This window comes from Diadema antillarum, unplaced genomic scaffold (genome assembly GCF_040938485.1).
Source record: "Diadema antillarum isolate AM-2024a unplaced genomic scaffold, OU_Dant_1.0 seq00000910_RagTag, whole genome shotgun sequence".
Taxonomy (NCBI): domain Eukaryota; kingdom Metazoa; phylum Echinodermata; class Echinoidea; order Diadematoida; family Diadematidae; genus Diadema; species Diadema antillarum.
The window spans coordinates 780,662-794,747 of NW_027271766.1; the positions used below are offsets into that span (position 1 = coordinate 780,662).

Here is a 14,086-nt window from a genome sequence, read left to right on the forward strand (position 1 = left end):
GTTGATCTGGACTTGGAACTGGACTATGTTGGTGCTTAGACTGAGTCATGGAATGCAGTTTTGACACAGTAGGAGCTGGAATGCCAGTCTGGAATGGGAAGGGATTTCCAGGCCACATGGTTCTCTTGTTGGCCTGAGCTGAGGGATCTCACATCATGCTTGTATTTTATGAGACTATTTATAGACTGAACATTATGCTATCTTTGTCTATCATTTGGCAAATAAAAGCAATTTAATACAGGCAAACTCCATTATAATGAGATTTGTGGGATTATGAGAATGTTTTCTTTATAAATGAATCTTGATAAAACATAATATACCCATAGGTGCTACATAAAAACACAGATGTAGGACTACAGATGGTCAGGACACATTAGGCCTCACTTGCAGATGACAGTTATCCTGATAGCATGTCTTTGTTTTTGTCAGATATAGAGTACAGTAAACCTCACATAAGTTGACACAGTTAAGAAGTCTCAATTTTCCTTTCCTTTGGTTGACTTCAACATAAGTCAACAGTTTGGTATTAATTGACAGATTTTCTTTAGTCCAACTTGTGTGATGTTTATTGTATTTTGAACAGTACGTTTGTAAATGTGAATCTGTTAACTCCTAGTGAAACGATCCATTTAGTATGAATATTCAATTCATTTGTTTGTTATACTTGTGTAAGCATTGAGGAGAGAGAGATAGAGAGAGAGACAGAAATGGGGGGGGGGGGGGGGGGGAGGTTGGGCACTGGCAGAATATTCTTCTCATTCCCATATCATAGCCAAAGAATCCTTTATGCCCACATCTATTACCATCCAAAGATTGATAGATAGTATGCTGTACACTGGTGCTACAACTGTAAAACTTGCGTAAACTACACAGCAACTGTTACATCTTTGCTTTGTGTTTGACGGGATGCATTATACGCCACATGTTTGTGTGCCATTGGGTACATGTGTAATATGTACAAGTATACTTGATCATTCATTTCCCTGTTCGTTCAGTCTTGTAACAAAGATATAGCAAGTAAAGGGAGAAAGTTTAAATGGTAAATCATTTTATACTTTGTTCTTTGAAATATTCAAAAGGTTTTTATGCCTTGTCAGATGCTTGCCTCAGGAGACCACATTCATTGCATGGAGTACTGTAAAACATGATATAATCGCGGCATGAATTTTTCGCGAATTGGAGCCGACGGCTTTTTTTTCGGCATGAAATTTTCGCGAAATGCCACTGGCATTCAATGCATATAGTGTAGACAAGAATTTTCGCATGCATTTTAATTTCGCGAATCTTGGCGCTCGCGAAATTCGCAAAATTAAAATGCACGCGAACATTTCTCGTTTTACAGTATACATTTGTTCTTAAACCTCACTGTTGTATACTTGGACAATTTTTTGCCCATCCACCATGGCCTAGCGAAAGTTCACGTCCATGAAATGTCCATGAATTTTAATACACGTATGTGCGCCCCACAAAATGGAAGAATCCAGTGCAAATTTGTATCAAAAAAGGTGTATTACAGAAGAACTATGAAATAAACTAATAAACAAGGATTTGTACAATTGTAGTGTCTAGTCTTGTTTCACAACTGTACTTAGATAAGGGGAACACACAAACTCCTGTTTAGTCTTATGCCTACATCGAGACCAAAAAAAGTTACTTCAGGTCTGACTGGAGAGTACTTAGTGTGAAGTTCTGTTTGCTTTACAGTAGTGGTACAGATGTGTGGTCAGTAGGATGTGAGTTTTGTATGTGCATGATGGATGTAGAATCTATGAAAGCTTTGCAGTAGAAAATACAGTATATCCCTTCGAGTACATGTGAAGGAGGCGAATGTAGCATTCAGCCACTTAAACATTTGGTGATGAAAGTTTGTGGTTGATAAGTTTCGCGACAGAGGGCAATCTCCCATATGTTAAAAAACACAGAAGACAATCGCTGCAGCCTTTGGTGTTCAAGTGTTTGTGTAACTGTACTGTACATGCGTGTCGCTTGCCTGGGCTATGTGTGCATGCTTGTGGATGCAGCAGAGTGGTGTAGAGCTCAAGCTGGCACCAAGTGGAAATTTGTTATCAGGAAACTCTAAAATGCTTACATTTTACCAATTTCTATTACTGCTCAAGATGCCTGATGTGGGTAATTATAATAATAATAATAATAATGACTGGCTACTTTCACGGGATACAACATAAATTGCCCTAACTAGAATCACATTGCCCTTGTCTTTGACACAGGCAATACAATTCTACTTCAGGCAATAGATGTCATATCCCCCCCTCAAGGCCAGTCCATATTACGGATCACATTTACAGGCACAACCCTCCTTATATACATCCTTTCACCTCCTATCACCCCAGCCGATCACACTCACACAACTCCCCCCCCCCCCCCTTGTAATCCTCATACATATCCTCTCTGAGACAACGTTGGCACTTTGTTGTGCCATGCAGATTAAGGTCTAGCTTGCCATGAGCAAAATCTAAAATTAACCCTTCTTGGCAAATGTAATGACAGTAATCACAAGACGGACAGTGTAAACAAACGTGTGCAGCCGCAGCTCCACAATCATTAAGCAGCACAAATGATCACAGCACATATTTTTCAGTTTTACCAAATACTTAACTGCAGCACATTAAAAGTACTTGCAGTGAGCTGAAAACTGGGCTTCCAAAAATTATCAAGACTACAACTCTTGTCCTTCAAATAAATACATGTATCAAAACATTTTCAAAATGTTTGAACCTTGTGTGAGAATAAAGGGAAAAAAGTGAAGACTTGAACGTACAATATCTCAGCAAGGATATGAATAACGGATAAAGTACAGTACTCCAAGATTTCATGTTTGAGAGATATTAAATAATGCTACATAAGTTGCATACATTATTTTTATGAATCTTGTTCAAAGGTGGATGATGCACCAATGTGTTTGCGCATCTCTAAATTGATTAAGAGGCATACAAAGATGACTATCCATTCATTTCCACATTCCATCATTTACTATATACACATACTGAACTTCACATTCAGTCTGCCCGCTTGACTTTTTCAAGAACTACTAAATTGGCACTTCTCTCTTCTCTGTTCACCCAAGCAAACAGGTAAACACAAGATAACACAGGAGTAAAAACTCATATTCACACAATACATTGGATTGTATCTTTTATTGTACATGAATGTTGTTCATCATGCAGATGGCAACGAGTGGAGAGTGATCTTCATGTTTTTGGGTTCACAAGATTGGAGGTGATGTCCAGATTTGCTTCAAAGACAATTTACATGACAAGAAAATGAATGAGACTGTGTGATGAGAGTGCGCGTTTGGAGGTCTGTGCGTGAGAAATACTGCCGACTCAGTTCTACTTCTCTCCTGGCTTGTTGTAGACATATGTGAGGCAGCACTTTCCGCAGTACTGGCGGTCGAAGTGGGAGGCCATGAAGACGCCAGCTCCACAGTCATCACTGGGGCACTCACGGCGGAGACGAGTGATCTTTCCGTTCTCATCAACCTTAGGAAAGCAAGGACAAATGATCAAGAGAGGATTGGTAGTTATCAGATGACATACAACAGCAATGCACGTAAGACATTACCCCCTCAGACTGTGTCCTAGTCACTGACATGCATACTAGTAGTACACAAACTCGCATTCAACAAGAATACACTACCAGGTATGTGTCTAGTATGTGATTCATAATAAGAGATGTTTTACAAACCTTGACTGAAGACTACTTATATGTCCCTAAATAATGCAAAACATCCTACATATCATTCAATCTGCTTTGAACATATCTATGTGATATAATTGAATGGATATGAATGCTACAATTATCTGTGTCACTTGACTGCAACAAACTTTGCATCAATCTAAAGTTTATATCACTATACCTCTTGGAAAAATGTGAGGCTATCTTTCAGGATTTCACACACTATGAAGTGACTTGGTTGAGTAATCATAACTCTCATCCAGTTTTAAGTTTTGCCAAAGATCCTTGTGGTGTCTGCCATTGCTCAGAAGTAATAGCTCATGTTTATATCAACGCAACACTCATCAGGTGTCCTAAGTGAGTTACATCATCACAGCAATGTACGACTGGATTTCTACTCCTTTCAATATTTCAGATTGAAAAGAATACTGCCCAAAAATACAAAGGCTGGCAGAGAAATCATAACAGGTACAACCTTAACTTGTATGTGTATGGATCAATCACATCACATGCACACACAAACAAACATTAAAATGTTAAAGAAACGACACATCATCCCTACCCTCCCTCCCCCCTACCCCCAAATTACTTTTACGTCACATCAAAGGAAAGAACACCAACCATTCAAACCCTGATATCTAATCATTAAATATTGACTTTCATTACCTAAGCAATCCTTGTGAAACATCAACAAAAGAGAGACTGCTGTGGTCACCGTTAGTTTGCCACAGATATCCTAAACAGCCATCCCTCTTTGCCCATGTAAAAAATATTAGTCAGTCAACTAAAGCAAAGTCCACTTTCCTCCTACATGTAGAAATGAAGGCATTATGATGGGTGAGACTTTCAGTTTCTTTCATGACATAAGAGGTAGCTGCAAATAACAATAATAATAATAAAAAAAGATCACCATATAATGCCAGCCAAGCTGTCTCACCTTGTAGAACTTAAGCACAGCCAGCTTGACCTTCTTCTTCTTGTGCTTGTTCTTCTTGGGTGTGGTGTAGTTCTTCTTCTTGCGCTTCTTGGCGCCACCACGGAGCCGGAGCACCAGATGGAGAGTGGACTCCTTCTGGATGTTGTAGTCGGAGAGAGTACGGCCATCCTCCAGCTGCTTACCGGCAAAGATCAGACGCTGCTGGTCGGGAGGGATGCCTTCAAGCACAAACATAATTTTGAGATGTAACTTTGCAAGTAGACCATTTACATACCCAAAGAATTTATAATAACAGGTGTCCTTCAGGGAATTTTTGTGGTTAAATGCTGATGGCACACTATATTTTCTATTAAAGATATTTTTATAAAGAATAAGTTAATGATAAGCATGTCTACTATCTGTATGCTAGTTGGAAATGAAGTTTTACCAAAGTACATTGTATTTACCAAATATAAAGAATTCAAATAATCAATGGAAAAAAGACATTGCCCTGCTAATACAGCCATGGACACAGCTGTACACACAAAATATTTTCCAGCACATATCTACAGCAATTCACCTACCTTTCCAATCTATTGCATACAACTTGACAGTAATTTTCACATACGTTGGTATGACTGTTGCCCAACATCAATCGCTCTGTCATTGCTCAGAACCAATAACTCATTTTGATATCAAAGAAGCACTCATCAGGTGTCCTAAGTGAGTCTGGTCATCACAGCAGTACTTTTGCAATCTTATCTGTCTTGCCCTATACATATATAGCGAGCTTTAGATCTGCAACGCGAACGCTAAGATGACGCAGCACCCCAGGTTGGACAATGGAAACAATGGAAAGTGGCGTCTTGCGTATGTGCAGAACACTATTTTTTGCCAAACTAGTGTCGTGTTAGCGTTTGCGTCACACATCTAAAGCTCAACAACGTTCAATACTGGAGATGTAACACTTCCAGAAATATTTGAATCTTTTCTTTAATCATGGCAAGTCTACTGCATCCTGTGTCTCTAAGTGCATATACTGATCAAACAGACATTCAAGTTATTAATTTCAGCACTTCAAAGCTAGAATTCATGTTTTGTTACCAATTCTAACTTTTTAAATCAGAATCAGGTGATATCATTCCATGATCATATTTCCCATCATGACTTATGTTTGGGAGCCTGACTAAAATTACAAGTACGGTACTTTACTAAGTCTAAATAAGACAGCTTGCACATATTTCATCATCCCTCAATTTAAATGGATTCGAGATTCAGGAGAAACATTTTTTACTCATGTCATGTCCCTCTGCAAATTTTCCCAAACATAGATGGCTCTGGAAAACACTTACCCTCCTTGTCCTGAATTTTTGCCTTCACATTTTCGATGGTGTCACTTGGCTCAACCTAAATGAGGACAGAAAAATACATTTCATTATGTAATCCTTGATCTTCTGAGTGCACAATTTCAACTCTTCATGTGCCATGGTGGAAACCCCCTGTGTGCCACATTATTCTGAGACAGCAACATAGTCATGCTTTGGGAAAACATTCTTTTTTTCCAAATTAAGTAACTTTTATAGATTATTGTTACCCATGACATGTAATGAGCAATGTTGTAGAGAAAATTGTAAATTGTATGAAAAACCTACCGATTGTTTTTCAATCAAATGACCAGTAGCTACATTATCCAGTAGTAAACACTGCTTGATATACACCTGCGCACAGGTTCCAATTCCTTCAAGTGCATCAGTTCTCATACTACATACTGGTTTACGATGGACCAAATCAAGAAAAATCATCAATTTGGACAGAAAGGGACTATTGAAGGAACCAAATTTTCCGCAGCATGAGTTGTCAACAAATGAACTACATCTGTACATATTCAAATTTAAAATATATGTAAATCAAATTTGATGTTGAATTTCATGGGCAAAGCCACAATGTACAAGACACCAAATCCTTACATCTGCAGCCTGAACACACTTCAAATTTGGGCTGGTCGTGGTGAAGGTTATGGTTGGTTAGGGTTTGTTGTGGCATAATCAAGCAGGGTATGAGCTTGTTGAGAATGCCATTTAGGCGATGGTTGATGGGAGTATGAAACTGCATAAATAGCACAAAAATAGTATTGTAGTAGACCCATAGCTCTACTTATTCAAATGCATGGTTTCTGTGCTCTTGGGCTTTCAAAATTCTGCAAAATCAATTTTTTTTTTTTTTTTTTTTAAAGACAGATACATTACATTCCTTTGATGGCTGCAACATTCACTGTGTAGACTTCTATTACTCGATACAATCATAGTCCATCTTATACTTTATACATTGTAGAGTTTCTACCACACTTAATTGAAAGCCAAAACAGAGTTTTCAGAATTAGGAAGGGCTAAAAATTCACCTTCCAGTGCCAACTATTGGAATGTCCTTGCAATGAATACATTGTATTACATTGAATGGGTTTACCAAGAAACTTGCCTGGCTGACATGATTTGCCAGGATGAGTTTGGAGCATTTTGTTATCAAAAGTGTAGAATAATTCTGATCATACTTCATAATCATATAGGCCTATAGACTAATAGACCTTAAAGGGAACCCAAACCCAAAGAGCAATGTGGATTGATTGAAAGCTACAACATTAGTAGAACACATCAGTGAAAGTTTGAGGAAAATCAGACAATCGATGCAAAAGTTATGACTTTTTAAAAAAAGTTTTGGTGTTGGAACCGCTTGATGAGGAGACTACTAGAGGTTATGACGTACGAGAGGACAATGATATAAAGAAAATATAACGAAAATTCCACAAAAATTCATTTTACATGAAAATTACACATTCCATCAACTTGATACTGACATATGTTAAGGGTAGCAATTATTCCCCCTGCTTTCTGAAAGCGATTAGTCAAGCACTCTTTCATAATGCTTTATATTTTCTTTATATTGTTGTCCACTCATATGTCATAACCTCTGGTAGTCTCCTCATCCAGCGATTCCAACACCAAAATTTTAAAAATTCATAACTTTTGCATCGCTTGTCCGAATTTCCTCAAACTTTCACAGATGTGTTCTACTGATATTGCTGCTTTCACTTAATCCACATTGCTCTTTGGGTTTGGGTTCCCTTTAAGGCAAAGCAAGCCGCCCATAATCTACCATAATACATTCCAAAATTGGACTGCCTGCTTCTTGTATGTGGTCAAATTTTGGCACTGCAGGTCAAATCTTGGTGTAGGTTTTTCACACAAAGGGAAAGCCCTCCCCATTCAGCATTGCGGTAATGTGGGGTAGTACTGTAAAAGTAGATATTTTTGCGCTTGGCCGGGTACCCAGTAAGAAGAGTTTCGCGTGTTTTAATTCCGCAGAATCAAGACATCAGCTACTGGAACATTATGGCAAGCAAAAATATTCACCTGCATTTATTTTCGTGCTAGCAGCCTAGTTTCTGGTTGCATGAAACGTGCGAAAATGTCAACACCGCGAAATAATGCACTTGTCAATGTAATGACTCACCCCACTACCCCCGGACATGGGTGCGTCATTTCCTCGTTTGGTCCGTCAAATTTGTGACCCAGGTGTTTGTCATTTTACCAGCTTTGTCCGTCAAATTTTTGACCGAGGGGTGCGTCAAAATCCCATCATTGTCGGTCAAAATTTTGACCGAGGGGTGCGTCATGGTACGTCACTTGGCTATGGAAAATAACACGCATTATTTTGAACCGAGGGGTGCGTCATGGTACGTTACTTGGCTATGGACAACTGCACGCATTTTTGCACGCTACCGGTTTCGGATACACGTACCGCGAGTGAAATTACAGTGAGCGCTTTCCCGCGGCAAGTGAAAATCAAAGTCGGGAAGCGTTTTGGAATAAGAGGAAAAAATGCTTGCCAAAATCTGGCAAGCAAAGAATTTAAAAGCCACCCTTTCTCCTTACATTTTTCCTCCAACAAACCCACGAAATCATGCATACTCAATCTCAAACCAGGGACTGTTCAGCGATGTAACAACTTAGTTCAATCTTTCCTGTCGAAACGGCAGCAGAAGAACTGCCTGCTGCCGCATGCCATTTTCTGCTAGCGGGATAGCCCGACCAGACGCGCGACGCGCGCTGTTAGCTGTGCAAATCTCTACGTACAGCGACTAGGCTGTATGTAGTTACGCAGTACTCGAGCGGGAATATGAATGCCGTGGCATGGTGTGTACCTACCTGCGCTGCAGCAGTATGCATCCACCGCACTAGCAATGGCCGCGCACACACAGCGCATTCTGCACACATGTGATTGTCATGTATGGATTGCATGCACAGAATACATACTACTGTACGGAATATCGTAGCAGCAGCGTGATGTACGGTGAATGACAATACGGTGCTTACATGGTAAGGGAAACTTGCCGAAACTTTTACAAATTATGTGTACGAACCAAAAGAAAATGAAATTGCTTGAATAAAACGTATCCAAAAATCGTTTCAGTATTTACGGGGGTGCGTCAAATGTACCGAGGATGTCCGTCAAAAAAGTGACCGAGGTGTGCGTCACTTTCAACGTGTTGTCCGTCAAAAAAGTGACTGTGGTGTTCGTCACTTGCAGCGTTATGTCCGTCAAAAAAGTGACTGTGGTGTCCGTCAAAAACCTTGTGTGGTCAGTCAAAAAATGACCATGACGCACTCATGTCCGGGGGTAGTGGGGTGCGTCATTACATTGACAAGTGCATTAGAAGTTGAGCTTGTAATTAAATGGGTGATATTGCTGTGGCCTGATCCCTTGTTATCTATAACTAAAAATCATGTAGCAGCCACGATTGGATAGGCCTATATATAACCCCATTTTGGCGCACGATTGTTGTGGACTTCCCAAGACCCATTAGTTCTGGCAAACCTTGGCTTTTTGGCCAATTTAAATATTACATATTTACCGTAGTTATGGGTAAACTCGGCCTAGCGGGTAAAGTCGGCCACCAGCGCGCACAGTACAATTTTATGTACTGTACGTGCTGGCGGCCGACTTTACCCGCTAGGCCGAGTTTACCCATAACTACGGTACACTTTTTGATGTCACCCAACTGAAATCATGTTATCAATATCATAATTATTTACAGCACTATATTCACACATTTCTTATGCATACGTGTACACATGGGAGCACTAATCGACCATTCGGCAGGCATGCGAGAACGATGTTTTGGCTTTAATTTTACTATAATGTTAAACAGCAGCATGGTCATTTATGGGCATGGCCGCCTTGCTTTGCCATCGCCATATCGTGCCATCACCCATGGCCATGCCCACGCATGCCTTATCGGTGCAGTGCATGCACTGCACTGCATGCCACTGAGCATACATGTGTGAAACATGGCTCTCGTGTTCGCCGCTACGATTTACCTCGAGGGTGATGGTTTTCCCCGTCAATGTTTTCACGAATATCTGCATCTTGAATGATTGTGTCGGCACCTACATGAATGAGAAAATAATTATGTCACATATTTGCATAATATTTTTACGTGATCGGCATAATTTTAATACTATTTCACTATGATTTTGACCGACATCTCATTTTTACATACCAATGATGGCGACCGCAATTGAGAAAGGACGTAAAGGTGTGATTCCAACAGAGAGGGCGCTATAGCTTTTGATCGCTGGCATGGGCCATGGGCGCGCTCGATCTACTCGAGACCAAAGAAAGAGGTTCAGTTCAGGGATATGTTTTAATCTGGCAATGTCATACTAAATTACACACCTGTCAGTTTTCTAGGGTGCACGAAAGAATCCCATAGGTGCATTTGTGCCTCTGATTATCGGGATGTGATGCCACCATCTTTCTGAGCATCTGAAGGTTCATTTTGAACTTTAACCTAATGTTGGATAGGCCTATTTTGAAAATATGAATTCAACCTGATACTTTTAAAGGACAAGTTCACGTTCATAGACATGTGGGTTGAGTGAATGCAGCAATATCAGTAGAACACATCAGTGAGAGTTTGAGGAAAATCGGACAATCCGTTCAAAAGTTATGAATTTTTGAAGTTTCTGCTCAGTCACGGCTGGATGAAAAGACTAAGTAAGCTTGTGATGTCACATGAGTACAACGATATAAAGAAAGAATAAAGAAAATTCAACATAATTATTTCCATTTTTCTCGCATGACAAAAGAACACTCGACTTCTCTCTTTCAGAAGGCAGGGGGAATAATATTACCCTTAACATATGTCAGTAGCAAGTCGAAGAAATGTGCACTTTATTCAAAAAGTAAAGTTTTGTGAAATTCGGATCTCTTTTTTTTTTCTTTATATAGTTGTACGCATGTGACATCATACACTGTGGTAGTCTTCTCATCCAGCAGTGACTGCGCAGATACTTAAAATATTCATAACTTTTGAACGGATTGTCCGATTTTCCTCAAACTTTCACTGATATGTTCTACTAATATTGCTGCATTCTCTCAATCCTAATGTATATGAAGGTGGACTTGTCTTTAATTTATCGTAACAACAGTCAATTCAAAAATATGTGCAAAAGTGTAAGTCAGACATAGAGCTGTATGTTGTAAAAGTTTTGAAACTGTACAATTCTGGGAAGCTGATTATATCACTATATACAGATTAATTCTAACAAGTAGAATTGATATGGTATAATCTTAAAATAATTCAGAGTTCTTGATAAATTATTGTATTTATATACATTGGGTTTATGTTTCAATTTCCAGGGCTGCCAGTTGATTTGAACAGGTTCAACTGGTCCAGTTGTAACTGGTATTTCCTTCTGGGTATCAAGACAAGTGGACCCAGTCAAGTGATCATGATTTTTATTTCATCAATCTTTGCGTAGCATCTATGCATCTATGCGGGCATTGATCCCGCTATCTCTATCATTATGTTCTGCTCGATGTATATAAAGTAGGGATGGCAAAAAGTAGGTTTACATTTGTAATTACCAACAAGACATACCGGTATCTTCTGTATTATTGAGTGACTGGCCATTAATGACTATGAATCCATTAATTTGAAATTTACTTGTGAGGCATATCTGGTTTGAATTGGAACAAAACTTCAAGTATTTGTTCGTTTGATTGCATGGTGGCACCAATATTGGTTCAAAGTGAATAAGATCATTGTGACTCCATCTCTGGAAACTCCTTTGTGCAATATTAATCAAAAAATTTTGTCTTTCATGAAGGCCTACCATCCACGCATGTGATATGCTCTAGCCAAAATCAGGTCTAGCTGAAGTGGATTTCGAGATGGCAGGAATAGCGCTACTTGTGACTTTCTCACTGAGAAATCCATAATTTCAAAACAGTGGCTCAAAACAAAGCATGATATATTTGGTTTATATCCCAAAACAAATCTTGGACCCAAATACAATACAAAATGTAATTTATTGGACACAGCGGTATGCGAGGCCGATACAGATAGCACCTTATGCAGCTACCGATGAAAAACCATTGATCAACTGCACAGCTCTGATCACATGCATGGAAGAGTAATTAAGCGAATACATTGTACAGTATATACCATGCACTGAGGGGCTCTAGTAGAAATTATAACACTACAGTTAACCTTGTCCAAGTCAAATCTATTGGACTGAAGAAACAGCTCTGACTTTGAAAAAAAAAATTGACTTATGAAGGATTTAAATAATTGGATATAAAAAGAAGAGGACTTGAAAAGACCTTTAACTTAGGAGACTATTGGACCTATTGCGAGGTCGACTTAGGCAAGGTTGACTGTATTTTTTGAGGGGCGTTGTACCCTGAAGAAAAAAGTGCAATTTCTGTCACTGAGGAATATGATATTTCACTAGTTTGATATGATAAATAAGCTTACCCACATTTCGTTCTTTCCTTGGTTTAAAAAAAAAAGAAAAAAAATCAAAATATTCCGCATATGTTTACAGCTTTTATCTTCATTGCTATGAATGGGGACATGATCATATGTATAGTGTAACTTGTTTGTATTTTGCACTTGTCATCGAAGGAAAGTTGTTTTGAAGCTACACATACATGCACATACCAGTACACAGACAGACAAACAAATCCACAAAAGCATGCATGCCTGTGCATATTGGCAACTGCTTGGTAATATGTAATAACTGTCATTCAGAAATTTCCAAAGCAAGAGCCACTTCTTTCTTTTTCAGTGGAAATGGGTATTTAATACACATCGTAAACAAATCTGCTTCATAGCACATATCTCAAAAGCAAAGATGCCTCAGAACAATTTACTGATACTTCGGGAAACGCAACTGATTAGTGAATAGGTCATTTTCATGTACACAGTACAGTATGTAAAACAAGTTTCGAGAAGTCTAGATGATAGTGGTTATAGTAGAGGTGGACAATAAACTTGCAGTATACACGGCCAGACAGTATATACAGTATGTTTCAGATACAACACCCAGCAATATGATGAATCATAGGCAACTATGACATATAAAATTTGATTGGCTTGATGAATTTTAGAGAGGCTACAAATCATGGGAGTGATGGGGGTGAAAATTATAGACAGCTAAAAGACACAAATGTGTTATTGACTACTAACATCACAGCCACATAAGTGTATGAGGCAAAGTGAATTGAAGCATCTCACCTTAATGTCACATATTCTATATGTGATAAGTACTGATGCACTATTAACCCGTTGGGGATGGGCTGATTTTGCTACAACACAAATTTCCCATAGATACCTGCCTGAGTATACTCAGGACTAGTCTTCAATGGATAAACCATGAATAGTGATGGCCTATCCCATCAACCAATGCATTCAGTCATTACATGTTAATTGCTAGATTATGATAGACTTTAATGAAATCATGTGATGCTACTACAAATATTAGATTTTGGGCAGCTACTCTAGCACTGATTTCAGGCATGCTGAAAATTGAATCATATCTTTGTGATCATGGTCTCCATTTTTATGGGAAACTCATGCCTTGTTTATGATGATGGTACATTACTGTTGGATGTAGGAATTTGGCTTTTGATATCAGTGTCATCTGCTATTTCGATTTGTATCACAAATATCCCTGCTCATAATTCATTTCACCATAACTCACAAGCTGTAGAGAACAGGGTGCTGATGCAGGGAGGGGGCCATTGCTAGAGAGCCCCTTTTCATATTCCTGGAACAAGCTTAACATATATTTCAAAATATCTTCTTCTTTTTTTTTTTGTTCTTCTACTGAATCCTTGTTAAGTGAGTATTCTTCTAAACTATATGATCCAACACATGAAGTGACTCAGGAAAAAAACATTTAATTGTAAGCACGTCTACGGTATTTTATTTCAGATGGCCTTGTCTCACTATGGAATGAATTTGGTGATCAGATGTCAGCTACATGAAAACATGGTCACTCTTGTCTCAGAGTTGACCTAATGCGAGTTGAAATTCTGCATAGATTAATGTCTTCTCAAAGTCAACATTTTTGCAATCATGTAGAAAATGAAAACACTCCACCATAAGTACATATCAAATCATGTGCA

At 38.8% G+C, this 14,086-nt stretch overlaps 1 protein-coding gene across 1 annotated transcript; it reads right to left on the reverse strand.

The window, feature by feature from the left end:
• Positions 1-3,140: 3,140 nt before the first annotated feature.
• On the reverse strand, positions 3,141-10,191 carry LOC139741224 (ubiquitin-ribosomal protein eS31 fusion protein). Its single transcript, XM_071651818.1, has 5 exons — positions 10,170-10,191; positions 9,988-10,056; positions 5,965-6,019; positions 4,634-4,851; positions 3,141-3,500 (listed from the first exon to the last, which is right to left on the reverse strand). Exons 2-5 carry the CDS (start codon positions 10,033-10,035, stop codon positions 3,351-3,353), a joined length of 471 nt encoding a protein of 156 aa, XP_071507919.1. The 5' UTR covers positions 10,036-10,056; positions 10,170-10,191; the 3' UTR covers positions 3,141-3,350.
• Positions 10,192-14,086: the final 3,895 nt, after the last annotated feature.

Excerpts from the sequence above, each read along its gene's own strand:
- LOC139741224 (XM_071651818.1), bottom strand. The coding sequence starts at position 10,035 with ATGCAGATATTCGTGAAAACATTGACGGGGAAAACCATCACCCTCGAG. Across the intron at positions 6,020-9,987 it reads GGAAAACCATCACCCTCGAG|GTTGAGCCAAGTGACACCAT; the intron begins GTAAATCGTAGC and ends GTCCTCATTTAG. Across the intron at positions 4,852-5,964 it reads AAAAATTCAGGACAAGGAGG|GCATCCCTCCCGACCAGCAG; the intron begins GTAAGTGTTTTC and ends TTGTGCTTGAAG.